General features: G+C 44.8%; 1 protein-coding gene across 1 annotated transcript in view; it reads left to right on the top strand.

The window, feature by feature from the left end:
- Positions 1-27,348, top strand: part of LOC119970288 (low-density lipoprotein receptor-related protein 2-like) — a 118,483-nt gene that overhangs the window by 9,225 nt on the left and 81,910 nt on the right. Inside the window, exons 8-20 of the mRNA XM_038804667.1 lie at positions 717-888; positions 3,850-4,074; positions 6,372-6,490; positions 6,587-6,726; positions 7,687-7,828; positions 8,227-8,373; positions 13,477-13,602; positions 15,317-15,439; positions 15,835-16,203; positions 20,046-20,360; positions 21,943-22,062; positions 23,034-23,162; positions 23,650-23,821. Coding sequence (XP_038660595.1) covers positions 717-888; positions 3,850-4,074; positions 6,372-6,490; positions 6,587-6,726; positions 7,687-7,828; positions 8,227-8,373; positions 13,477-13,602; positions 15,317-15,439; positions 15,835-16,203; positions 20,046-20,360; positions 21,943-22,062; positions 23,034-23,162; positions 23,650-23,821 — 2,299 coding nt within the window. The remainder of the gene's footprint in view (positions 1-716; positions 889-3,849; positions 4,075-6,371; positions 6,491-6,586; positions 6,727-7,686; positions 7,829-8,226; positions 8,374-13,476; positions 13,603-15,316; positions 15,440-15,834; positions 16,204-20,045; positions 20,361-21,942; positions 22,063-23,033; positions 23,163-23,649; positions 23,822-27,348) is intronic.

The raw sequence follows: 27,348 nt of genomic DNA, 5'->3' as shown, positions 1-27,348 counted from the left end.
TGCAGACACTGGGAGAAAGTGAAAACTCCACACAGGCTGAAGTTGAACCCGGGACCCTGGAGCTGTGAAGCAGCAGTGCTAACTGTACCACCGTGCTGCCCCTGTTAAAAATGTCCAGCTGCCTGGTGGCTTAAACTGCACACTGACCTTAACTAGGGGCAGGGGGGCTGGATGCAGTAGTTCCAATATCCTTGAGTTGCACGAATATAGATTGAGATGGTAAGAATGGAGGCGAGGATGAACTACTTGAGGGTGGTGAATTTGTGGAACTCTCTGCCCCATAGTGTGGTGGAATTAGAGTAATTAAATGGTTCTTAAGAAGGAGATAGATTTATTTCTGTCTGACTTTTTAAAAGATGGAATATGGCGAACAAGTGGGAGGTGGATTTGAGACCAGGAAGAGATCAGCCATGATCTGATTGAGCCTGCTCTGCCATTCAAAGGGCTGAATTGCCTACTTCTGCTCCCAAGTTCCTATGCATCTCTTGCACAGCAAGCTTGTATTATCATGTTAGTACTTCATCTTCATAAACTATTAAATGTGTATCCCTTTTGTAAACTTATTTACTGTCACCCCCCACCACAAAAAAAACCTTTATCTGCTTCTACCAACAAAGGGAAAGAGGGAGACTTTTTGAGAAAGGAGATTCCATAAGGGGTCTTGTTCTGTGATTCCCGAGGTGACCATTGTTCTTCAATTGGTTTTCTTCATACAGAAGAAGAGCCCTATTTGATTTTCGCCAATCGTCACGATATCCGGAAAATTGGACTGCATCACTTGGAATACACTCAGATCATTGATCAACTAAGAAATGTTGTAGCACTTGATGCTGACATCACATTGCAGAAAATCTTCTGGACTGACCTGGGACAACATGCAATTTTCAGGTATTCTGGAACCTCAACAAATTCCTGTACATAATGACTTCTTTAACCTCTTGCCTTCAGTTCAATATTTATTCGTACATTTTTTAAAGCAGCTTTTGAGTACAGCCAATATATCATAACTCTACTGACTGGATTTTCCCCTTCTGAAGTGGATTCTTCCATGTTGCAAACCTCTTTGTTGGTTTCTAAATATAGGACTTCCAGGGGTTGGGGCTTTAATTGGTCTTGGAGACAGGTCTGTAGCTCAGGTCCACTTATTTGAGAGTGGGCTGACTGTGACGCAGGCAGGTTAAAGTCCTGCCTCTGTTGCATCTTGATTCCAGATGGGAGAATGCAGCAAGGTGCCAAGTATTAGGACAGCATTAAAATTTGGAGATTGATGTAGCCTAGGAAGCAATTATTCAAATGCAAAAAATGGAGCAGGAGCAAGTGATAAAGGATGGGATATCATATTTTATTTGGAAGGGAAATGAAAGGTTGAATGCTATAAAGTTTGTAGAGCCACAAGAAAGCATTTCTATTGAATGGGATAACTGGGTGAAAATTAAACTAGTCCTGTGATCAAAAGGCCAAGTGCCATAAAAGGAGAATTGTGATGGGCCAAACTCGAGTCGTCTCTCAATTTCACCCAAAGAGAAAGGAATCTGGGCTGAGACAGTCAGGTGGGAGGAGAATTTGAAGCTGTTAAAATTGAGGTTTAAGAACCAATGCTTGGAGAACCTCCACTCTGCACCCCTTCGAGTTGACCTTTTCAGAGAATTGTAAATGGGAGTCAAAAGGTGTCAACCATATGACTGAATTCCAGTGTTGGAAACCAAAGCTGGTAGTACAACTACAGATAATAAAGTAAAAGACAGTAGATCCCATGTTTTCTTAATATTTCATCGAAAAGAGATACAGCTGATTAAAGCATGGCTCTTGAAAGAAATATTCCTGCTTCCGTTGCTTTTGCCTCCATTCAGCTGATATGGACAGCTGTGGCAGCCAATGTACAATAGGCCTGTGCAGGAGCCTGCTCCCTCCTGCTATGCTTCAATAAGATGGTGGAAACAGCCTGGACCTGGCCACATGGTTCAGTAGCCAATATTTTCTCGCACTCTTGTTTCTGTCCAAATGGGGGCTGTAAAATCCCAAGTATTCTTTCTGAAAACTATTTTAATTATCATACCAAATCAATTATAATTGTTCAGGGTGTTGGTGAGACCATGTCTGGAGTATTGTGTCCAGTTTTGGTCTCCTTTATTTGAGGAAGGATGTGGTGGCATTGGAAGCAGTTCAGGGGAGGTTCACCAGATTGATTCTCTGAATGAAAGGGAGATTAAACAGTTCAGGCTTGTATGCGTGCTGGAGTTTGGAAGGATGCGGGGATCTGATCGAGGTATATTAAATACTAAAAGGGATTGATAAAGTAAACATAGATCAAATGTTCCCCTTGCGGAATCTAGAATGAGAGGTCACGGATATAGGTAGAGAGGCAGTAGATTTAGAACTGAGATGAGGAAGAACAACTTCTCAGAGGGTGGCAATTTGTGGAACCATAGTGAAGTGGAATCTTGAGCCATTAAATGTTTCCAAGAAAGAGATAGATATATTTTTGTTAAAGGGGTATGGGCAATAGATGGGAGGTAAATTTGAGACCAGGAAGCGATCCACCATGATCTGAACGAATGTCCGAGCAAGCTTAAGTGCTGAATTGCTGACTTCTGCTCCTAATTCCTATGTTCCAAATGAAATGTATACATGCTCTGAATTTTTAATATTTGTTTGCCACCTATGGGTGTTTCTGTAGCACTGTTACAATTCCAGTTGGTGTTATTACTGAATGGCAAGGATGTTCTACTTTGGAATGGTCACAGGACCTCTGATTTTTTAAACAATTTAAAAAAAAAAAAACTAAACATGGAAGTTTGATACTATCTCCCACAAATGTATACCATTTTTAGCACTCCATTCTAAAACTGAATGACCAATCCCACTCCATCGATTTTCTATGGATTTCGCCAAGATTGTCACATGTTTGCTCCCATAAAAGGCATGCTTTAAAATCTTTCAACCATTCTTTCCATCAGATGTTGGTACAAATGTCTGCTCCAGTTTGTCTAACTACCCTGTCAAACATAGCTTCCTTTCCACTAAATGAGGAATGCAGTTCCAGGTTTTTCATTTCTCCTTTCATGCTTCCTTATCTGGAATTTCAACATCCATTCAATTCTACACAAACTCTGGGTACTCTGTCCCCCAAAAGACACTCTTGCTTTAAAAACTGGTAGTAAGAACACAACCTTGCGGCGGTCGCTTCTGCCATGTGTTTGTCTATCGCCAATCTCATCAACTCTTCCCAGGTCTGACTGATGTCCATAAGCCATATCTTCCAAAGGCAGTTCCTCTTCAATATTCCTGGAGCAGCTTTTCCATTCCCTAGTATCTAGAATTAACTGTCCTTTAGTTCCATTGGAACTTGGGTTTTATGCACCCTGTGACATGTGTTGTCTTTTCTACTTTCTAGCACAGCTGCAAGCTGTTCAATCCTCTTGCTTCCTAATCCAGCTACTAAACTCAAAAGCCTTCCTACCCTAAAGGTGCCCCTTGTTGTTGAGCAACAATGCTGCTCTTGCACAGAACCACTAAATTAAACCCACTTAAATCTATACCTTTATTTCTAATATTTAATAATACGAAAAGCTCACCTAGAACTACCTCTGCTTTCCTGATGGCATATATTTCTAATTGGTTTAAATGTTAAGGTTCTGGTTAAGGAGAAAATTCAATTGCTTGCTCTTCATCACTTTTATGACCACTTTTATGCTACAGTTTGTGACCAAAATTGGACTTTGGAGCTAAACATTGTTTGATAGTAGAGTTCTGAGGGCTGTAAGGGAATATACAAATGTAAACTCCAGTTCTGAATGTTTTGCCATTTGCATTTAGAATATTTTGTATTAACTACTGACTTCATTGCAGTAAATCAATAGATGACCAAGGTGGTACAGCGGAGATTGCCAGAGTCATCAATGATGTGTACCTTCCTTTGGGACTTGCAGTCGATTGGATCCACAAGAACATTTATTGGACAGATGCAGGCCCTAAAACACTTTCGGTGGGCAACTTCGATGGAACTAAAAGGAAGATCCTCTTTAATACCAATATGAAGGAACCAACATCAATAGTAGCTGATCCACTAACTGGGTATTAATTTTTTCCTTAATCAGGGTATCGGTATGCTAGCACTTGTTTGCTGAAGACCTTTGGCAGTAATTCACAATGTTAGTTGGCTTGGCAGTGGTCAGTTCAATAGCAAACACTTGAAATGATTGGGCCATTTTTATTTGTCTATAATGAGCAAGACCATGGGAGTTTTGAGTTGATAGAGTTTTGAGTTAATATAAAGAGCCAAGAGTGGTCAGATTGCTATCGACTTGCTATAGTGCTGAACACTTCTATTTTTCAGTAACTCATGACTGCCTAATGTTGGATGAGATTCCCTGGTCTTTTTGTGCTCCAGCAAGTGTGATGAGGCCAGTGAATAGCAGGAGAGGTCAAAAATGAGAACTGCGCTAGTGGGCAAACAGTTTGTGATGCAACTGGCCTGCCCCTGTAGCTGAAATCTGGATCCTGCTGGTGTGGCAAGAAGCCATAATCATCACTTAAGCCCAATTTCCATACAATTAACAGGAGCCAACCTGTATTCAGTGGCCTCCCCAACAAGTGGTCATGCTTGATCCGAATAGTACTTTTGAAAAATGTGAACATGGCGGAGGGGCTGTGGGGAGCAGAGGTGATGAGTAGCCATCTTTGCTCACAGGCAGAGACCAGGAGCTTGCTGCCTTGAGGGAGGGAGGGGAAGAGAGAAGAGGAGAGAGAGAGAAAGAGGCTTGGCTGGGGTGCTCTGACATGGGGGGGGGGGGGGGGGTGACTGCTGTATGGATCTGCCATGCCAACCCCTGCATGTACCTGTTCCAGGGCAACTATCGTTTCTGCCCTGCCAACCACCTGTCACCCTCGATGACTATTGAGGCCTCTGGCCATGTGGTTGAAGGCTGTTGCTGAATTAGCAATTGTAGTTAAGTGAGCACTTCAGAAAGGGTGAGCAGGTGATGTAGCATCTGAGTCATTGCCTAGCATTCCAATCACACCTTGATGCCTGAATACTGTGGGAGGCAACACGACACATTCATTAGCCAACATTCGAAGCTCTAGCTCCAGAGGGGAGATGAGTGCAACGGGGAGGGGGACTGCCAGAGAGATTGGTAAAGGGCTTGGAGGTTGATTAGCATTGCTGAATTCTGAGGCATCCTACTGGTTGTGTTGAAGGGTTTTTAATGTTTTTTAGTATCTAACAATGCCCCACTCTCTCAATGGTGCTGCCCCCATCTCCCCCTTACCCACCCACCTCTCTAGTGCCCTCAGTGATCCTCTACATGCTTGACCTTCCTTTCTATGCATAGTTGTCCCCAGGCAGCCAGCTGCTTTGCACATCCCATGGCCTTTGCCACTGGCAGGCATCCTCTTGGGCAGGAGGGCCTTTGTGCACTTGGTGGCACAGCTGTGCACATGCTACCATGTCCATGTGCTGACTGTGATGTGGTCATCATCCCCACAATGTACTGAGTCCAGATTAGCACCCAGAAACCCCTTCTCCCAGTCAGTGCCCATAGGGCCCTGGAGTTCATACTCTGGACAGAGGTAGCCATATTAAGCCCATGTCATCTGGCTCTGCCAGCCCTCGTGGCTCCCCAATGTCTGCACCATGGTGTTGATGCCCTCAGTGATGCTCCTGTGACATGACCTTCCACAAAGGTCATGAGGATTCTAGTGTCTTGGCATCCCTCCACCAATCTGGGTCTTCTCTTGGCAATTGTGGGAGAGCTTCTCCTGTGGAGACTGAGGGCATCATTAACTGCATGCGTGGTGAAGGAAGGGTTGGGGGTGGGGGATAGAGGGTTGGGTGCACATGGAAGGTTGGGGGTGGTGTTGCTTGTGTGGGGTTGGAAAGGTTTCTGGGGCAGGTGTTAATTTGCCCTTACTGCTTGGTGAAGGTTGTTGACCTCCTTGCAGCACTGGAGGACAGTTCTCCTAGTCACGCTGACTGCTGCTGCCACTTTATCCAGGTGGCACTGGCTGTCCTGTGGTTCACTGTGGCTCCCATGCTCCTGGCCTCGACTGCGTCTCGGAGCCTTCCAGGTTTGTGTCTCCAAACCTTTATTAGCGGGGGCTGGTGAGTGTGGTCTCAGCAAATTAGTTGGCGAGCCTTCATTTGTGGTGTGAAGCTCATGCGGCCTTGTTAAGTGGACCAATTGACATTGTATGGCATTGCCAGCCTTGCCAGGCTGAGTGCTAGGACCCGGCAGTTCCTATTTGCTACCAGACTTGGACATTTTTGGACAATCGCCCCCATTGTGTTGGCATATGATGTGATAATTTGTCAAACTGAAACCAGTTTACTGGCATGTATAAAGTTGACTTTTTCTATTTTGCATTGTAAGGTTTATATACTGGTCAGATTGGGGTGAGCCAGCAAAGATTGAAAAAGCAGGAATGAATGGTGCTGACCGCCAGCTTTTTGTTAGCAGAGAGATTTATTGGCCAAATGGCATTGCACTCGGTAAGTGAACGGGTAAAGCCTGTTTTGCAGCACTCTCTTAAACTGAAGGGTCTTATTTATTCATCACATTTATCATTACTTCAAATCTGTTCATAGATCTTGTGAAAAGCCGCCTCTATTGGGTTGATTCAAAACTACACACACTGTCAAGCATAGATCTAAATGGTCAGGACAGGAGAATGGTATTGCAGTCAGATGAATTCCTTGCTCATCCCCTTGCGGTGTCCATGTTTGAGGTAAGATGCATTGCTAAACATGGACAGCATTGATTAATGCAAGTAGAGCTGAACTAAGCAACTGCTTGTGAACTTGTTTAACTTCAAATAAGTTTTGATGTACGAGTTTGATCTCGTGTTCTAAATGGTGAACTTGCAAGCAATGGAGTGGTAATGTTGTCTAAAAGCTGCTAATGGCTAGGCCATGCTGAATAGGACTCCCAGTAGACTTGGGTTTGCTGTCTCCAGAATATGCAAGGATCTTCTCCAGTGGTGTGCAGAACTTGAAAGAGCATACTTTTTTTATTATGGCTGTTGACTAAAACATAGAAATAACTGGCAGGTGCCAGTAAAAAAAGTTCAACTGAGGTGGAAGTTGAGGAGTAAAGTATCCATTATGTTGACTGCACAAAAGGCATTGTTTATGACTGATTGCATTATGTAATTTGTAACTTCATTTTGTGATACTTGCCAAGTGTTACTTGCAATCCTTCTGCTAAAAGTCAAGGTAGCACAGTGGCCTTCACAGTGCCAGGATCCCAGATTTGATACCCGGCTGGGTCACTGTCTGTGCGGAGTCTGTACATTCTCCCCGTGTCTGTGTGGGTTTCCTCTGGGTACTCCGGTATCCTCACTCAGTCCTGAAAGACTTGCTGTTAGGTAATTTGGACATTCTGAATTCTCCCTCCATGTACCCGAACAGGTGCTGGAATATGGCGACTAGAGGCTTTTCACATAACTTCATTGCTATGTAAGCCTACTTGTGACAATAAAGATTATTATAATTCTTGTTGGTCAGTGTGAAGTAGAAGTTTACCAAGAATGGCATCACATCAACTATGTACTTCTGTCTGTGACATCAAGTCTGAAACTAAAAGGTGATTGAACTATGCATTTGAGTGAGAGATCATGGTATAGCTGTGTTAGCATCAAAAATAATTTGGGTGAATGCCTAACTTAAATTATAATATTTTGTTTTAGGATCATATCTTTTGGATTGATGGCGAGAACGAAATAATTTATAGTGCCAATAAGTTCACAGGAGCCAATGTGGTGACTTTAGCCTCCAATCTCGATGAACCTCATGATCTGATTGCTTATCACAAATTGGTACAGCCATCAGGTAAGAAGTCTGTTCTTATCGTGGTAAGACTTGCCAATTATGAAATCAATTACTACACTTCACGATGGGTACTCTGATCAACCAAATAGCCTACAGTTGCTTAATTCCAAGCAATTAATGTTTTGCTGAAATATTTTTCTGTAACTAGTGTGAAGATGTTCTTTCTATTGTCTAATTGCAGTAATGATCAATTTGCCCGAAGCTACTTCCTCGTTGGCCCATGAGAACAATTTGTTCTTTGGCTAAAGTTGACTGACATGATATCAATTACCAACTTCATTTTTCATCACTTGATAGCAAGAAATATTTTTGGTGACTAATGTTGACATTTTTGAAATTTAGCTTCTGAATTGACAAATCTGTAATCTTGAATGATCATGCTTTTAAATTTTCAACAGGCAAAAACTGGTGTAATGAGAGTTTGAATGGAGGCTGTGAATACATGTGTCTTCCTGCTCCTCGTGTAGCCATTCATTCATTAACGCACACTTGTGCCTGTCCAGCTGACATGGAACTGAATAAAGATGGAAAGTGTGTGACGACAAGTAAGAACAATTTATTTGTCTGAGATTCGTATTTAATGTTCTAGCCTGAAGTTAGTCTAGGTGCATAATCAGGATGGAAAAGACATTCGCAATTGAGCGAATAAAGCCTACATTGCTGCCCAACTTCATTTTCACAAGCTCAATAATCCATGGTTCACTGACTGTTGACTGATTAAAATGGCTGCAATTGAAGTAGTCAATGAGTTCAGTCAATTGGTCATTGTACTGAGTAATTAATTTCATTTCGAAGTACCATCCACATGAACAATTCCTGAAGTGGTTTACTGGTTGTTGTAGGTCATTAACAATGGGTTAGTGTCACCACAGATTGCATGTGTGGCTAAATTTCTAGCCACTATTTTTCATGATGTGGGAGTCACTGGTTAGGCCAGCAATTATTGCCCATCCCTAGTTGCCCTTCAGAAGGTGGTGAATTGCCTTGAACCACTACAGTCCCTGAGGTGTAGGCGCTATTGGGGATGGAGTACCAGGATTTTGACCAGTGACGGTGGTGATATTTCGAGTCTGGGTGGTAAGTGACTTGGAGGTATTGGCTGCTCTGTGTCCTTCCAGAAAATAGTGGCCATGGGTTTGGAAGGCACTGCCTAAGAAATCTTGGTGAGTTCCTGCAGTGCATTTGTATGGCATACACTGCTGTTGGTGGGAGGAATATTTGTGGAAGGGCTGCTTTGTCTTGGATTCTGTGATGGTAATGCCATTGAATGTCAAGGGGCAATGGTTAGATCCTCCTTGAGATGGTGATGCAAATATATTTCGCCACTTGTTGGCCCAAGCTCTCGGACATGGGCTGCTACATTATCCGAGGAGTCGCGAATGATGCTGAACATCGTGTAGTCACCTGCGAACATCCCCATTTCTGACCTTTTTATGATGGGAGGGAGGTTGAAGCAGCTGAAGATGGTTGGGCCTGAGGAACTTCCACAGTGATGTCCTGGAGTGCAGATGATTGACTACCACCACAACCATCTTCCTGGCATGACTCCAACCAGCAGAGTCTTCCCCCCCCCCCCCCCCCCCCCTGATTCCACTGACTCATTTTGGCTAGGGTTCCTTGGTGCCGTACTCCATCAAATGCTGCCTTGATGTCAAGGGCAGTCACGCCCACCTTGCATCTGGCATTCTGATCTTTGTCCATGTTGAACCAAGGCCATAGCTGAGTGACCCTGGCAGAACCCAAACTGAGCATTTGTGCGCAGGTTATTGTCCCATAGCCTTTGCAATATCCAGTGCCTGCAGCTGTGTCTTGACATCACACTGAAGGCTGACGCCTGTAATGCTGGGGATCACTGGAGCAGATCAGGCTGGATCAGCTACTCGCCACTTCTGGCAGAAAGCTGTATACTTCAGCCTCCTTGCAATGCATAAGATAAAGATGCATGGCATTGAGGGTAAAGTAGTAGCATGGACAGAGGATTGGTTAATTAATAGAAAGCAAAGAGTGGGGATTAATGGGTGTTTCTCTGGTTGGCAATCAGTAGCTAGTGGTGTCCCTCCGGGATCAGTGTTGGGCCTGCAATTGTTCACAATTTACATAGATGATTTGGAGTTGGGGACCAAGGGCAATGTGTCCAATTTTGCAGATAACACTAAGATAAGTGAAAAGTGCAGAGGATACTGGAAGTCTGCAGAGGGATTTGGATAGGTTAAGTGAATGGGCTGGGGTCTGGCAGATGGAATACAATGTTGACAAATGTGAGGTTATCCATTTTGGTAGGAATAACGGCAAATGGGATTATTTAAACGATAAAGTATTAAAGCATGCCGCTGTGCAGAGACTCCTGGGTATGCTAGTGCATGAGTCACAGAAAGTTGGTTTACAGGTGATTAAGAAGGCAAATGGAATTTTGTCCTTCATTGCTAGAGGGATGGAGTTTAAGACTAGGGAGGTTATGTTGCAATTGTATAAGGTGTTAGTGAGGCCACACCTGGAGTACTGTGTTCAGTTTTGGTCTCCTTACTTGAGAAAGGACATACTGGCACTGGAGGGTGTGCAGAGGAGATTCACTAGGTTAGTCCCAGAGCTGAAGGGGTTGGATTATGAGGAGAGGTTGAGTAGACTGGGACAGTACCCGTTGGAATTTAGTAGGATGAGGGGGATCTTGTAGAAACATATAAAATTATGAAGGGAATAGATAGGATAGATGCGGGCAGGTTGCTTCCACTGGCGGGTGACAGCAGAACTAGGGGACATAGCCTCAAAATAAGGGGAAGTAGATTTAGGACTGAGTTTAGGAGGAACTTCTTCACCCAAAGGGTTATGAATCTATGGAATTCCTTGCCCAGTGAAGCAGTTGAGGCTCCTTCATTACATGTTTTTAAGGTAAAGATAGATAAATAGATTTTTGAAGAATAAAGGGATTAAGGGTTATGGTGTTCGGGCCGGAAAGTGGAGCTGAGTCCACAAAAGATCAGCCATGATCTCATTGAATGGCGGAGCAGGCTCGAGGGGCCAGATGGCCTACTCCTGCTCCTAGTTCTTATGATGTGCTGGGCTCCTCCATCATTGGGGATATTTGTGGAGCTGTCTCCTCCAGTAAGTTGTCCACCACCATTCATGGCTGGATGTGGCAGGATTCCTTGGATCTGGTGCACTCATAGAATTGCTTAGCTCTGTCTATTACTTGCTGCTTATGCAGTTTTGACAGAAGCCCTGCATTGTAGCTTCACCAGGTTGACACCACCATTTAGGTATGTCTGGTGTTGCTCCTGGCATGCTCTTCTGCACACTTATCGAACCAGGGTTGATCCCCTGGCTTGATGGTAGTTGTAGAATGGGAGATTTTTCTGACTTGAGGTTGCAGATTGTGGCAGAGTATAATTCTGCTGCAGATGGCCCACAGTGCCTTATGAGTGGCCTGTCCTCGAGTTGTTAGATCTGTTTGAAAGTCTATCCCATTTAGCACGGGTGGTAGTGCCACAAAACCAGTTATCCTCAATGTGAAGATGGGACTTCATCGCTCCAGGGACTGTGTGGTGGTCACTGATGGACAGATGCATCTGCAGCAGGAAAGTTGGCGAGAATGGGGGTGGCAGCCAATGGTTGCCCTCGAGGAAAACTGACTGTCAGCAGAAGGGCCATCCTTCTGCTGGGGATGGGGGGGGGCACATCATGGAAGAATAAGGGCAGAGATTCTAATATATGGGTAGCTAGGAGTTGGGGTGGGGGTTAGCTAGACATTGGGTGGGGGGGGGGGAGAGAAGTTGGGTATGTTACTGGGGGAGGGTTTGCATGTGTCGGACCATTCTGTTATTTAGAATGTTACTATGTTAAAATGTTGAAATTATAAATGCCTCCATAAAATGTTTCCTTAAAAAAAAAAAAATAGGTGAGGATGAGGTCAAATGTTTTCCCTTACTGGAGTTCCAGTTTTGTAGCTATATCCCTTGGGACCCAGCCACGGCCAGCTTGGTCTGTGGTGATGCTACAGAGCTGCCCTTGAAGGTCATGCAAGTCCCCCACCTAATGTATATTCTGCACCCATGCCACCCTCTGTGCTTTGTCCCAAATGGTGTATAAATGCCTCATAAAATGTTCCCTAAAAAAAAAACATTAGTGAGGATGAGGTCAAATGTTTTCCCTTGCTGGAGTCCCAGTTTAGTAGCTATATCCCTTGGGACCCAACCACTGCCAGCTTGGTCTGTGGTGATACTGCAGAGCTTCCCTTGATGGTCATGGAAATCTCCCACCCAATGTATATTCTGCACCCATGCCACCCTCTGTGCTTCCTCCCAAGTGGTGTTCAACCAGGAGTATTGATTCCGCTGAGCTGATGGTGGACAGGACAAGGTTTTCTTGCACATGTTTAACCTGAAGCCATGAGTTGATATTTTGAGGACTCCCAAGGCAACTTCCTCACTACTATACCACTGTGCTGCCACGACCTCTGCTGGTTCTGTCCTTCAGGTGACACAGGACATGCAAAGAATAGTGATAGTAGTTTATCAGTATGACTGGTTGTTGGTTGACTAGTTGAGACTACTCTTCCCAACTTGGCACAAAGTTAGTAAGGAGGACTTTGTGGGGTCCACAGGGGTAGCTAGGAGTTGGGTCCACAGGGGTAGCTAGGAGTTGGGTGGGGGAAAGTAGTTAGGTTTGGTCGGTGTCTGGTCGTCTGTCCAGTTTCAATTTTTTATTTTTTGGGGAAATTGTAGTGGTTGAATACAATAGTGGCTTGCTAGGCATTTGAGTCAACCATACTATTGTGGGTCTGGAGCCACATGTAGTCCAGATCAGGTAAGGATGGCAGATTTCCTTCTCCAGTATAACATATTTGCTTTTAAATGCTTTTCATTTACCATGATTGCATAGTATCTTGCATCACATAGAGAAGATAAACTGAGATCTGAAATACTTTTGTCTTTGACATCTGGAAACAGACTGATGTCCCCCATATGGTATTCTGATCCCTGGTTGTAGGATAGTTTGTAGGGCCCCTTCCTGTTTCTCACGAATAGATTGTCATTGATCAGTGTTGGAATGTGAATTTGGAACTACAATTAAGACGGTCAATGAAATATATAAACTTCCAAAGACCTCTTGGGGAAATGTTCCTTGCACAGTATCTCCTATTGCAAGTTCAGAAAAATGAGAGCAAACTATGGTGGGAGGGCAAACATCCAGTGACCCACAAGTGCCGTTAGAAAGATTTGGGATGTTCCATAAGAAAGCCAGAACTTGTGCAATTGGAAGTCTTGACCTTTCAAGCTCAGCAGATTAGCCCCAAATAGTGAATTACCAATTTTCTTTCCTGTACATGTTGCAATCAAATTCTAAATGTTTGATTTTTCTTGGTCAGTTCAACCTTGACTTCCTTTCTAGGTTGCTCAGTATAATACATACTGGCCTATTGATCCTACCTTAAAGTTGAGGTGGACTGTTCTTGCTCAAGAGCAATGGAATAAATCTCTGGTAGGATGGCCCATGTTACCAGGTACACATAGCTAGAGCTAATGGAACTTGGATGTAGTGCATCTGCATCTGAATCTTTGCAGCTTAAACCATTGTTTCTCATTGCCTCATTGGGTTGTATGATAGTAATACTGCAAGTGGAAGTTATTTTAATTGGCTGCTTCATTTGGTAGTTAACGCAACAACCTGTGAACCATCGAACTTTGTGTGCCACAATGGACAATGCATACCCAGTAAACTGAAATGTGATGGCCATGCTGATTGTAAAGATGGATCAGATGAAAACTTAAAACTGTGCTGTAAGTATTTACTCTTGCATATAAATGTTCAGTTTTGTCACCCTTGAATAGGAGGTGATTTTTATTTGTGGTGTGGAGGTAAAATTAGCCTGCATATATACTGATGGTGCAAAATAAACTTTGCCCGCATGGTTTTGAATATTGAATTGCCATCCTAAATCTGATCTTGGATGCAACATTTTGCTTTGAACTTCTGGGAATGGGGTTATTATGAATGGGAGTTGCTGCTCCTCTTGACATACTAATGTTTGACTTAACCAACACGCAGTTTATCGGTGAGTCAAATTAAATGATGACTGCAAGTCTATTTCTCTGCTTCCTCCTTTTTAACCCCCAATATGTTCCAGTTGATGTGTTGCCAGGCAAGGATCCCAAGCTTGCTGTTATGTAAAAGGCTGTGAAGGTGTTGGCAAAGTCCCTGCACCTCTAGCAATTGTAAATTAACTGTTATGAACTCTTAAATTGGTAGTTCATGTCACACTATTTAGCACTTTGTTCAAGTGCTGCCCAATTGTGGAATTGCAGTATAAAATTGAGTACAGTCTGTACTGTGCATTCAAAGTATCATTTTACGACATTGAATTTGTCTGTTTGTCGAGCCCATCTTTTCACTCACCTGATGAAAGAGCAGTGCTCCAAAAGCTAGTGATTCAAAACAAACCTGTTGGGGTGTTGTAAGATGTCTTGATGTGCCCACACCAGTCCAATGCTGGCACTGCCACATCTTGTATAGTAGCAGCATGAAACTGGTTCCTTCACCTGTTCAAATTGTTTAATTTTCTAGGGTAAGTGAGGTAGACTGCAGTTTTTTCAGGTCTGAAAGTGGCAGCCTTTGGTCCAAGAGTTTGAGATAGTGAACAATTATCAGATCGGGAGTCCTGCAGGACAGCTGTGCTTGTGTCAAGCTTGTAAGGGAAGTAAATGGCTAGGCTTTTTACAGGATTGCTGGTGAGCCCATCTTCAATCCTCTACATTTGATAAGCTTATTTATAAATTTGCTGAAGGAGACCATTGACATTATTAAAAGAACTTGTGCAGTTGCCTTATCTCGTAGCTCTAATGCTTGCTAACATGGTTTCTACTTCTGATGGAATGAGTCCATCCACACCTGCATATATTCCCAATACATCATTCATCTCTATCTTTGACTCTGCGGCCACAGTGTAAGGGTTTCCTAATTTTTTTGAGATTGAGCAGTCTAATGTGTGGTTGAGAAATCTGGAAAAAGTTGAACATGGGTTCTCCACTCCTGTCTATTGCAAGTCTACAATACATGTACACCATTGTTAGAAGATTGATCGTATTGGCAAATTTATGAATGGGCATATCGGGTGAAGAACAAGGCTATCCTAGATCGGGGTAGTGCTGTGTATTGTGTGTACAACTCCCATTTTCACCAAGGATGTCACTTTCTGACCAAGTGCCTGATCTACTTCCAATGCAAAATTGAGTAATAGATGGAATCGGTTTCTTGCTATTGCTATACAATGGTTAGATGTGGGGTATTTTCACTTGGAATGTTTAGTTCTGGCTACCACACTGGTCATATATGAATTTTGGTGCTGGTGCAATGTCTGGTACACTATCACATTTGCTGCTCTAATTAGCCTCTACACTACCCAAAATCAGCGTCTTCATTTATTTATTCTGCCCTAATGTTGGTACGTAATGACTTGTTTTGCATATAGGTGGGTTTAATGTGCTTTTTCTTTAGACATGAGCACCTGTGCTTTTGATGAAATAAGCTGTGGCCCTGGGTCACTGAAGTGTATTCCAGTTTTTTGGGAATGTGATGGAATAGAGGACTGTGATACTGGCAATGATGAGGATGGTTGTGGTAAGTAGATGCCAGGCTCATTATTTGAAAGCTGTTGGAAGTGTTGTAGAATAGTTTGCTTCATATCCTGATGAAATATTTTCCTTTAAACTATTGTGGATTATGCTACCACCATAGAATGTCTTCCAAATACTAACTTAATGTCAACCTCATTTTGGAATCTATGATCTTGCATCTCTGTAGTCTCTGATCCCTCTATTTTCTGCTGTCTTCCTGTCACTTCTAAAATAGTGTGCAGAATGGATGCAATGTTCTAATTCTGGCAGAACAAAAGATTTGGATTAACGTTTTTGCAATGAATTGCCGTTCAAAGAAATTCAGCTGTTGAATGTGCTTGCCTCTAGGTTTGCCAACATATTTAAAGCTGGTTTGTAATAATAACCTTGTTTTTCCAGAGAACCTTGTTTGCAGTGCAAAAGAGTTTACCTGTGCCAATGCCAGATGCATTTCCATGGCATTTGTTTGTAATGGTGATGATGATTGTGGTGATGGGAGTGATGAGAAAAACTGTGCACCAACCTCCTGTGGCCCTCATGAGTTTCAGTGTAATAACTCTGAATGTATCCCTTTGAGCTGGGTATGTGACACTAATGTTGACTGTACTGACCGATCGGATGAATCTCCAGGACGCTGTGGGCATATGCTTCCTTCTGCCACCTGTTCACCTAATGAAATGCAGTGTGACTCTGGTGAATGCATCCATGGTCAATGGTACTGTGATGGAGATACTGACTGTAAAGATGGAAGTGATGAAGTCAACTGCCGTAAGTGGTCTACGCTTTTTTTTATTAGTACCACCGATTTTAGTTAAGTGCCTTTAAAATTTGTATAATATAAAAGTAAATGCTGTACAATGGACCAAACCTCGTGGTGACATATATTTTAGACTACTATAGGCAGTCCTTTTAGTTTACACCGGTTGTCAAATGGGTCTTCTATTTCAATTTTTGCATGTAACTGAAATCCAATGACATTATATGGTGATGTTTGACCACTAATACGATGGGAATTGAGGGATACATGGACCACGGAAGTGCAGAAGGTTTAGTTTAGATGGATATTTTTATTGTGAAGTATGCTGTACAGGAAATGATTGCAACAGTAGTTGTTCACAACTTGCATGCTGTTCCTTTTTGTTGTGGCATCCCCTCTCCTTTCTTACTGTTTTTGGGCCCTGTATTTAGGCTCTTTCCTCTGACATATATGGATTATGTATCACTCTCTTTTTTTGCTCTTGTATCTTTGTGGGGCCGCCTTGTCAGTGTCTCTCTGGGTACCCTTCTACCATTCCTTGGCTGTCACTCCTGTTCCTGCCTACTTTCTGTGGCCCTGAAATATGTCTCTTCTCTTCCCCCCCCCCCCCCCCCCCCCCCCCTTCTATTGGCTTCAAACAGGTCTTGGAACAGGCTAATGTATAGCCCCCATGTTTTGTGGAAGCTGTCGTCCAACCCTCTGAAGGTATCTTGATCTTTTCCAGAGGGAGAAATTCTGACGGGTCAGCAGCCATGGGTGGTGCTGTTGATCGCCAGCCGAGCAAAATTCTCCAGCAGACTATTAGAAGCCAGGGTGTCGGCCGTCTCTTCCCAAGTTCTGGCTGGTCCTATACCTTGAAGACTGCCACTCTTGGCACAACTCCATGCTCACCCCCGCAACCTCTGACATTGCCTCGAAGGAGACTGTCTGAAACCCACCAAGCCTGGGGTATGCCAGAACATGTGGGTGTGGTTGGCTGGACCTCGTTGGCACCGATCACACTTGTCCTCCACTCCTGGGAAGAACCTGTTCATTTGGCTTCTAGTTAGTGTACTCTGTGCACCACTTTACAGTGCATGAGGCTTAGCCTTGCTCAGGAAGTGGTGGAGTTGCCCCTACTTAGTGCTTCGCTCTAGAGTCGTCACCTACTTCCATCCCTAGTTCATCCTCCCACTTCAGCTTGTTCCATTCAGTGGTTCTCTCACCCTTTCTAAAAGTCATCCATACATGTCCATGCAGTTCCCTCATTCCATTCTATCTGTGTTCAGTAGTTAACATTTGTCTCTCTCCTGGCTCTAAAGTTTTTGACTTATAAATATCGGAGTTCCTGTCTGTTCGGTAGTTCCAGGCTCTTCCCCCACTTAGAAGTCCCTGATTGCTAGCAGTTTCTGCTCTCCTTTTATGGTCCTGTCTCCACCTCGTAAAGGTGGTGTTTAGCGTGGCAGTTGGGAAGCTGTGGTTTCCACAGATGGGGGCCATGGTGGACGCCTCTGTTAACCCAAAGTGTTGTCTCATCTGGTTCCAGTTTCTTTGCGTTTCTAACACCACTGGGCTGGATGTGTTTCTAAGGTGGGGTTGGGAGTGCTGTCATGTCAAGAGCTCAGAGGGTTGTTCCATGTAAGATGACCCCAACCTCTCCATTCAGTGTTCGGTTCCCTTGTCCATCCCCCCCTCTCTCTGCTGTGGCTGCCCAGTGGTAGTATTGCAAGTTCAGGAGGGCCAGGCCGCCCATGCTGCTTCTCTTCTGCAATGTTGTCTTTGGGATTTGTGGATTCTTCACACCCCCATACAAACAACATTTTCATTTTACTTATTCTTTGGAAAAAGCCTGGATGAAGATCAGTATGGATCTGAACAGGAACCTTGGCAGTGTGTTCATCTATCATCTGCACCAGGTGGGAGTGCATCCCATCTCTAAAAGTCCTTTTTAACTTCCTCTGCCAAACTGCTCTGATCCCACCGGTGGGTCCGTGTCCAGTCGTGGGCTATCTGGATCCCCAGGTAGCACAATTTGTTTCCGGCTATTGTAAATGCGAGACCATCTAGCTCTGTCCCTCCCCTGTTCGCATTCATCAGGGAAATCTTATATTTTGCCCAGGTTGTTTGTAGCCTGAGAAGGCCACGAACTCTTCCAGGAGCTTCATTATTTCTTTCAACCCGTTCTGCAGGTCCAAGAAAGAGGAGCAGCTCATCCATGTAGTGAGGCTCTGCCTCCTCTTTGGGTACCCTTCCTGATCCTTATGTCTCACAGGGCAATTGCCAGGGTGAACAGGAGTAGGATCAGTGGGTGTCCCTGCCTGGTGCCTCTGTGCACTGGCAGTATTCCGAGCTGGTGGTGTTGGTCTGAACGCTTGCCTTGAGATCATCATCATCGTACAGGAGTTTCACCCACCAGGTGAACCCTCTCTCCAGCCCAAACTGCTCCAGTACCTCAATGAGGTACTTCCATTCAACTCTGTTGAAGGCCTTTTCTGTGTCCAGAGAGACCATCACCTCTGGTGTTCGCGCCCTGGATGAGGTCAGGATGACATTCGGCCACTGTCTACCCTTGTGCTAGCTTTCCCCACTAGTGCAGTGGCCCCTCTCTTGGGCTGATCCTGTCCATCAAATAGGTGTTCCCTCTGTTGGCTCTTGCCATTTCCTGTTCTCTGCTGTCCTCTCCTTTTCTTGTGAGCTGGTGCTTTTGCTCAAGTGAAGCAACATTGTCCCGTGTAAACATTGTTCATCATTTTCACTCTTCTGCCTCTTGCTCAATGCTGCCTTGGCTGCCCCTTGTCCAGGCCATTCATCCACACAAACCCATCTACCTCTGCTGGGGTGTCTAAAATTTTCCTTTGTTTTGGAATGTCACTCCTAGGCTGGCTGGGAATTGCATTCCAAAATTTACTCCACTTTGTACAGGGCCAATTTCACATGATTGCACTCGGCTCTGTGCTTTGCCAGGTCTGTTCCAATGTCCTGGTACAGTTGTATTCTGTGTCCTTCCCAGCTGCTCACCTTTTGTCTGTCTTGCAGGTTCTTCTCCTGATCCTGGTATATGTGCAGTTGGTTGCTCCCCGGTCTGGGTTTCCTTGACTGACCTGTGTGCCCTGTCAATTTCTGGCTTGGAAGCTGTCCCTCCCAAATAGGTTGCCTAGCATCTGGGTGACATGATCTGTTGGGTCACTGCCCTCAAATCCCCTCTGGCAGGCCTACGGTTTAGATGTTTTGGCACCAAGGCAGATTCTCCTGATATTGTCTTTCTCCTCCTCCAGGCTCCCTGGGCTGCCATCAATATTTCTTTTTCGGCCTCCAGAGCAACAATCCTGTCTCTTCTCCACCAACGCCTTTACAAGCTCCAAGCTTGTCTTCTTCCTCTTCCCCCCCCCCCCCCCCCCCCATTCCGTCAATCGTTGTCTGCATGGTGATCAGCACCTCTGTCACCACCACCTTGACTGCCCTATGGATCTCTACTTTAATCGTCCCTCTCCTCACTGTCTATTCTTTCAGCAGGAATACCTTCCTTCCATCTCCATGTGGAGCGAGGCTTTTGTCTGGGTCATCTGTTTTTCTCCCCCCCCCTCTCTCTGTGGTGGCTGGGGGTGCCTCACCTAGTTGGTCTGCTGATTCGCTCACTAGCTTGCTCCTGACCTTTTTCCTTCTGATTTGTCTTACTCTGGCCTCTTTTGAGCTCCCATTTGCTGCACACCGCACCTTTCCTCTTCCTTCCTTGGTTGTGGGTAAAATAAGTCTGAATTTTCAGGCAACATTTCATCCAAAAGTGCCTTGTATGCTTTATCTTGCTTGTTTATGTTAATTTGTGTATACTGTAGCTTTTCGGTAAATCCAGATGGTCATTGATTTTTTTTTTTAGCTCCTCGAGCATGTCAACCAGATTACTTTCCATGTGGTAATGGTAGTTGCATTCCAGCAAGTAAGCAATGTAATGGGGTTAAAGACTGCACGGATGGTAGTGATGAGTTTAACTGCAAGAATGGTAAGTGTCTATATTCACTGGATCAGAATTACATCACCATTTCAAAGTTGCTAACCTGGTTTGTTCCATCCCTAGTGTGTACAGGACTAAACGACTTCAAATGTCAAAGTGGAGAGTGCATAGCTAAAGTCCAAGTATGTGATCGGCACCAGGATTGTAAGGACTGGAGTGATGAGCCCCTCAAATATTGCCGTAAGTCATTTTGTATTTTATAGCCATATTATTTAAACTTAATTTCTAATTGTTGTCTGTTCATCCCAACCATTGTGTTTAAATCTCTCTTCCCACCTTTTGCACTCTCTCTCTCCCGTCCAACTTGAGTTTGTATCCTCAGCAGTGTATTTTGTCCTGTCCCTGCCATTGGGAATATCTGAAATCGCAAAACTCATTACTGCCCTTTGTTTTTTTTATAATGAAGCCCCTTGCTGCCTTGTCCAACTCCCTGGTGACATCCAATCCTGGATGAACTGAAATTTTCATGTGAGAACTTTTTAAGCTTCTGCCACAATCTGTACCTGTTTTACTGCTGTCCTCTGATATTGCCTCAAGTTCACGACCTCTGCATCCTATTAACCCTAAGCTGCATTCTGGCCCAACATCCTTTTCCATCACCTGATCACTTACTTGCCTTAAACATTTGATCATCTCTGCCCTGCTGCAACCCATCTGCACATATCATCCTGTTACAATACTTGCTTGACCAGCTTCTCGTCCTCGTCCCTTGCTTTTGGAGCATCTGGAACCTGCATAAATCTCTTCCTGTTTGTAGTGATATCATGGTTGTGTTGTAATTCACTGACTGACCGCAAGGAGTCTCAGTAGTATATAAGTGAATGTTAGTCAGGTGACCTCGGACTGGCTGGAGGAAGCTGGAGAGAGGTTGCTTGTGCATGATCTTACTGTTCATCTGTTTTATATGTAGTTTACCCAGTTAATGTTTGTTTATAGCTTTAAAAAGTGTTCTTGTATTATAAATCGGGCCATCTGACAGTATTGCTGTTCTCACTGATTTGCATTTTCATCACCCTGATTTTTTTTTTTGCCTGTGTAACCACTTCATGGCCTTTACCCTCTATCCTTCTCTTTCTCTCCCCTGATCACTGACCTCTACATAATTGCATTCCTTGAACCTATCATTTGGAAAGCATGGTTTTGGATCTGACCCAATTCCTTCTCTGCCTCGGAATGTTTTCAGTTTACCTTTTTATACCGTGCTTTAAATCCACAAGTTCTGTCACTTGTCTTACCAGTTTTCTCCTTTTGATGTTGTTCTGCTTTTTAAAAAGAGCCTTGGCTGCTCTTGTGCTTGAGGCATGACCTTCTACATAGATTATAATAATTTTGAACAGCTGGGACTCTCGGGTACTTTCGAACTGATTAGGCGCACTTCAATCCAGGCCATTTTAGAATTCTCCACCTTTTTGGAGCAGCGCATCACTTTATCATGGACATGAAGGAAAGTGATTGAATCTCAGTATGCCTATTGCTGTCCATTTCACTGTGCTGTGGAGTATTAATGCCTTGTGATTCAAGCTGAACTTGATGCATTAACTCAGCCAGACTTAACCTAGTGGTTCAATTGCATTACTCATTTTCCATTAAATTTTCAAACTCTCTCCTCTTTTTTGTATAAGTAACTGGGACTGATTTTTGGTGGTAAATCTAAATATAGCTCGTGATATATCAAGCTACACATTCCACAAAAATTTTCTAGTTTTAAATTTCTAAAGGGAAAGGTTAGCCTGGGAGATTCAATTATTTTTTCTCTCTGCAGATCTAAATGAATGCTTGGTGAACAATGGAGGTTGTTCTCACATCTGCAGGGATCTTGTCATCGGTTATGAATGTGACTGTCCTGCTGGCTTTGAGTTGATCAATGTAACAACTTGTGAAGGTAATTGATGTGTTGACATAATACAGGCTTTTTGGGGGGGGGGAAGAAGAGAGAAGGGAGAGATGATGGGCGAAGAGTGCTCTGACTCGCAATAGTCTACATTTCGATGGTTGACCTTCCACCAAATGACCAACTGCAGCAAGTCCAGTTTTAAGACAGAAGATATTTCTTCGGGGATTGTATCTGGAATTTTTGCTCTAGGCCAGGGTGGTGAGTGTGGTCAAAGTTGGACAGATTTTTAACCAATAAGAGAATTGAGGGTTATATTGGGCATAACATGGGATTGAGGGTTATCCGATCAGTCACAGTCTCATCGAATGTTGGATTGGATTAGATGGACCGAATGGCCTATGTCTTACGGGGGTACTACAGTTAGTGGCTGACTTTCCAAGGCCTCCACCACAGCTTGTAGTTAAAGACAGACTAGCTACTTTCCGAGGCTTGTTTGCAAACTTATTTTTTCACTCTGGGATCAAGCCAGGAGGGACGTATAATAGATTTTGCCAGTGTACAATTCTGACTTGTACACTGCTTCACTGGTCAAAATTCTGGAACGTCCTACCTACTTAAACATTATTGGAAGGGTACCTTCCGCAGTGATTCAAGAAAGTTGAGCACCAATATTTTGCCAAAGTTAGTCACAATTGGGGCATGTGCAACTATGTAGGTTGCAGTTTCATTGATCTCTGGGTAATAATAATAATCTTTATTGTCACAAGTAAGCTTACATTAACACTGCAATTCAGTTACTGTGAAAAGCCCCGAGTCTCCACATTCCAGCACCTGTTTGGGTACACTGTCACTGGAGTAAAAATATAGAAGTGATCTGAAGATAGTGTTGGGAGGTAGCGACAAGTCACTTTCTGAAACCATGTATTGGTTAGATTCCCAGATTCACTCGTTAGAAATCTGCTGGTCAAAATCTTTGCCTCTTTTGCACAAATCAGAACCTTGATTTTTATTTTTTTTAGATTCTGATGAGTGTCAGAATCCTGGTGCCTGCAGTCAAATTTGCATTAATATAAAAGGAAGCTTTAAATGTGAGTGCTTTGCAGGATATCGCATGGATGCAACCAATCACACTTGCAAAGCAGTAGGAGGTAAGTAGAACAAAAAATGACTTTCTAACATTTGGGGTGCAGCTTTCTAACATTTGAGTAGATTAATTTGTTGTTCAAGTAGAAAATTGACAAGTCTTGTTCCTTCTAATTGGTAACTTTGGATATGAGACTATCAAAGGTTGATGGTCCAGCTACCGTCTGTTTCCACATTTTAGAAAAGTGTGGGTAGTTTTCTATCCCTACATCCAAGAAATGTCCCACCAATTAGTATTGGGAGTATCCAGATATTTTTGATTTTCGTGGGTTAACTAGACCAAGAAGCTGGGATTTGAGATCCAAGTGTGGAATGTGTTGACATCTCTAAAATGGACTAAACAAATCTACGTGTTGGCAACCTTGTCATTTGGGGCATGCATGGAAAACCAGATCTCTCTCTGGAATTCCGTATGAATTTGGGACTCGAGTAAATGCTGTTAAGTGTTAAATGTGATATTTGTCCTCTTAATGCAAATGTGATATTTTCCAGGCAAAGAGCCTTATTTGATCTTCACAAATCGTCATGATATCCGGAAGCTAGGACTGCATCACCAAGAGTATACCCAGGTAGTTGCACAGTTGAGAAATGCTGTAGCACTGGATGCAGATATTGCAGAGCAGAGAATATTCTGGGCTGACTTGGGTCAGCAAGCAATTTTCAGGTAATGAATAGTGAAGTAATTTTAATGTGTTTTATTCCAAACTTTTTTGAAAAGTTACAAGTAAACAATTTGGGAAACAATCTTTTAAACACAACGATACTGTTTGCACACATGTTTTCCCTTTTTTTCACAGCCCCCCCCCCCCCCTGTGATAAACAACTTCTCCATCACATGAACATCCCCCACCTTGCCTTGCAACCCTCTGCTGAACCCCTTAACTTGTATTTGATCTTTTCCAGTGGCTACCCCTGGTGGCGTCGTTGACTGCCACTCCAATAAAATTTGGCACCGGGCAGAGACTAAGGCCACAACGTCTACCTTCGTCCACTCTATCAGCTCTGGCTTTCCGAATATCCCAAATATTGCTACCAAAGGGTTCGACACAACCTCCTCCCCCACTATTATTGCTAGCGCCACAAACACACACCTGCTGAGAATCTCCAACTTTTTGCAGCCCCAGAACATGGGCGAAATTCTCTGACCCCCAGCAGGGTCGGAGAATCGCCTGGGGCTGCCGCAAATCCTGCCCCTGCCGTGGCAGAGATTCTCCGCCACCCGGGAATTGGTGCGGGCGGGAATCTCGCCACTCCAATCGGCGAGGCCCCTGCTGCGATTCTCCGGCCCGGATGGGCCGAAGTCCCGCCGCTGGGCGGCCTTTCCTGCCGCCGAGGTTTGAACCACCTCTGGTGGTGGCGGGATCAGCGGCGCGACCGGAGTCCTGGGGGGGGGGCACGGGGCGATCGGACCCCGGGGGGTGACCCCACGGTGGCCAGGCCCGCGATCGGGGTCCCCCGCTCAGACTCCGGGCCAGTGCCCTGGGTGCACTATTTCTCCGCCGCCATGGCGAAAGCGGAAGAGAAACCCACATCGCATGCGCTGGTGGTGACATCAGCGGCAGCTGGCCGCTTGCGCCAACCAGAGAAAGCCTTTCGGCCAGCCCCACTGCCAGCGGTGGGCCTGAAAGGCCGCTGGCGCTGGTTTTTTGCGCCAGTCTTGTGCCAACCGCTCCGGCGCGGGCCTAGCCCCCAAAGGTGCGTAGAGTTCCCCACCTTCGGGGAGGCCCGACCCCGGAGTGGTTGGCGCCACTCCCCTACGCCGGGTAGGGGAGAATCCTGCCCCATGTGTGTATTCACTGGTCCCTGCCCACACTTCTCACTTGTCTGCCACCCCCTGAAAGAACCCACTCATTCTTGCCTGTGTCATATGTACCCTGTGTATGACCTTGAACTGCATCAGGCTCATCCTTGCGCACGAGGACGCCGCATTTGCCTTCATAGTGCCTTACTCTGTATTCCCCAGTTTATCTTCCTTTTCCACTTCTCCACCCGCTCGCCTCCTGTTCTCCCAGCCACCTATATATGTCTCCGATCTTGCCTCCCCTTGCACATCCAAAAGTAATAGTCGCTCTAACAGGGTGTACATGATGAACTCTTTAAAAAAAACCTCTATTCTAAAATGCCCCCTCAGCTACTTCTGGATCTTCACCATGGACTGCACCACTAGGCTCTTATCTGCTTGGTGCCATTGGCAGCCCTTAAGCTGGACCTCCTACAGGATTCTACCTCCAAGCTAACCCATTCTACCTCCAAGCTAACCCATTCTACCCCCTCCCCTTCCCACCATTGCCTCACCACCTCCATGTTTGCTGCCGAATAGTAATATACCAGGTTCAAAAACACCAACTCTCCCTGCTGTCTCTAACGGGGTCCTCTTAACCCTTGGGCACCTTCCCTGCCCATACAAAGTCAGAGATAATTGTGTCCAGTTTCTGATGAGGCCTTCGGTACAAAGATCAGGAGTATCTTGAATATGAACAAGAGCCTCGAGGTTCATCTTCACCACTTGGACCCTCCCTGCCAAAGTCAGTGCAGTCTGTCCCACCTCTTGAGATCCTCCTCCACCAGTTTTGTTAGATTCCATTTGTGAAGCATTGCTCATTCCCTTGTTACCTGACTGCCCCAGTATCTAAACCTGTCTCTAGCCACCTTAAATGGCATTCTCCCTAAATTGGCTTGCCAACCCAACTCATTCACTGGGAACACTTCGCATTTCCCTACATTTAACTTGTATCCTGAGGATCGCCCCAAACTTCCCCAACAGACACATGATCCCCTCCATGCTGTCCAGCAGGTCCAAAACATACAATAGTAGGGCAACAGCATAAAGTGACACCCAATTATCCCTTTCTCCCCTCATAGTCCCTTGCCACTCTGCCAACCCCATCAGAACCATTACCAGTGCAAACAGCAGCAGTGACGGCGGGCAGCCCTGCCTTGTTCCCCTGTGTAGCTCAAAGGTCTGTGAACTCGGTTATTGGTCCACACACGCTCCATCAGTGACACATATAACAGGTGCACCCATGCCACAAACTTTGGCCCAAACCAGAACCTTCCTAGGACCTCAATAGGTACTACCACTCCACCCGGTCCGATAACTTCTCCACATCCATGGACAGCACTACCTCTAATCCCAAAATCTTAATTTATCTTCCTGGCACCGACACCACATCCCCTGTCCCAGTCCGTATCTTCAATATTTCCCTGGATGCAACTTGCCTCTGCAGCTGATGTGCTAACATTAGACTCTCCTTCTGTCTGTATTCATACTGCATCCCTCTTGCCCTAAGCAGCTGTCTTACTTCCCTCCCTGTTGTCAGTCTATCAAATTGCCCCTGTAATCTTTTCCTCTTTGCCAATCCCTCCTTAATGGGCACCCTTGAGTACTCTCTATCTACCTCCAATATCTTGTTCATGAGCCACTCTGATTCCTCCCTCCTTTTGCTTATCTGCATGTGCCTTGAACAAGATAATCCCCTCTTGGACCACTGCTTTTAGCGCTTACCAAAATGTGGCCACTGACACTACCCGTTTTGGTTCAATTCTACATTATCGTTAATCACAGCTCGCACTTTATCACAAAAGCCTTGATCTGCCAACAACCCTGAATTGAGCCTCCACTCTGGCCCACTAAGCCAAATCACCAGCCAATTGCGTGCGTGGTCAGAGATTACTATTTTACCCCCCCCCCCCCTTGCCAAAATCATTTCTAGAATATACTCTAGGCAGAGATTACTGTTTCCCCCCCCCCCCCCCCCCCCCCCCCCCCCCCCCCCCCCTCCGGAGTTCTTGATGTGCCAAGGGTTCACCATGCCTATCTTTTCCATAAACCAAACCAGCTCCTTCGTCATTCGTATCTTACACATTGACCTGGAGCTCGATCGATCTACCCTCAGCGCTAGGACACAATTAAAACCTCCCACCATCAACTGGTGTGTGGCCAAGTCTGAGATTGCTGCCAGAAACCCCCTCAACCTACATTGCCCCAACACCACTGGCATCCCTTCTAATTCCCCACTCAATCACATCTCCGCCCCGACCATGTTTTTCTCTAACCTGCTGCGCGACACCCCCCACCCCTCTCTGCTTTCTCCCACACCATATTTTCCATTCACCAGCATCTCCTGCCCAAAGGCTTCTCCCACTGACCCCTGCCCTTATCTCTCCTTTTCTGTGAAGAAGGCTCCCTGC

This window comes from Scyliorhinus canicula, chromosome 8 (genome assembly GCF_902713615.1).
Source record: "Scyliorhinus canicula chromosome 8, sScyCan1.1, whole genome shotgun sequence".
NCBI lineage: Eukaryota > Metazoa > Chordata > Chondrichthyes > Carcharhiniformes > Scyliorhinidae > Scyliorhinus > Scyliorhinus canicula.
The sequence above is the reverse complement of the archived record's forward strand: the minus strand, read 5'-3'. Positions and strand labels throughout refer to the sequence as shown.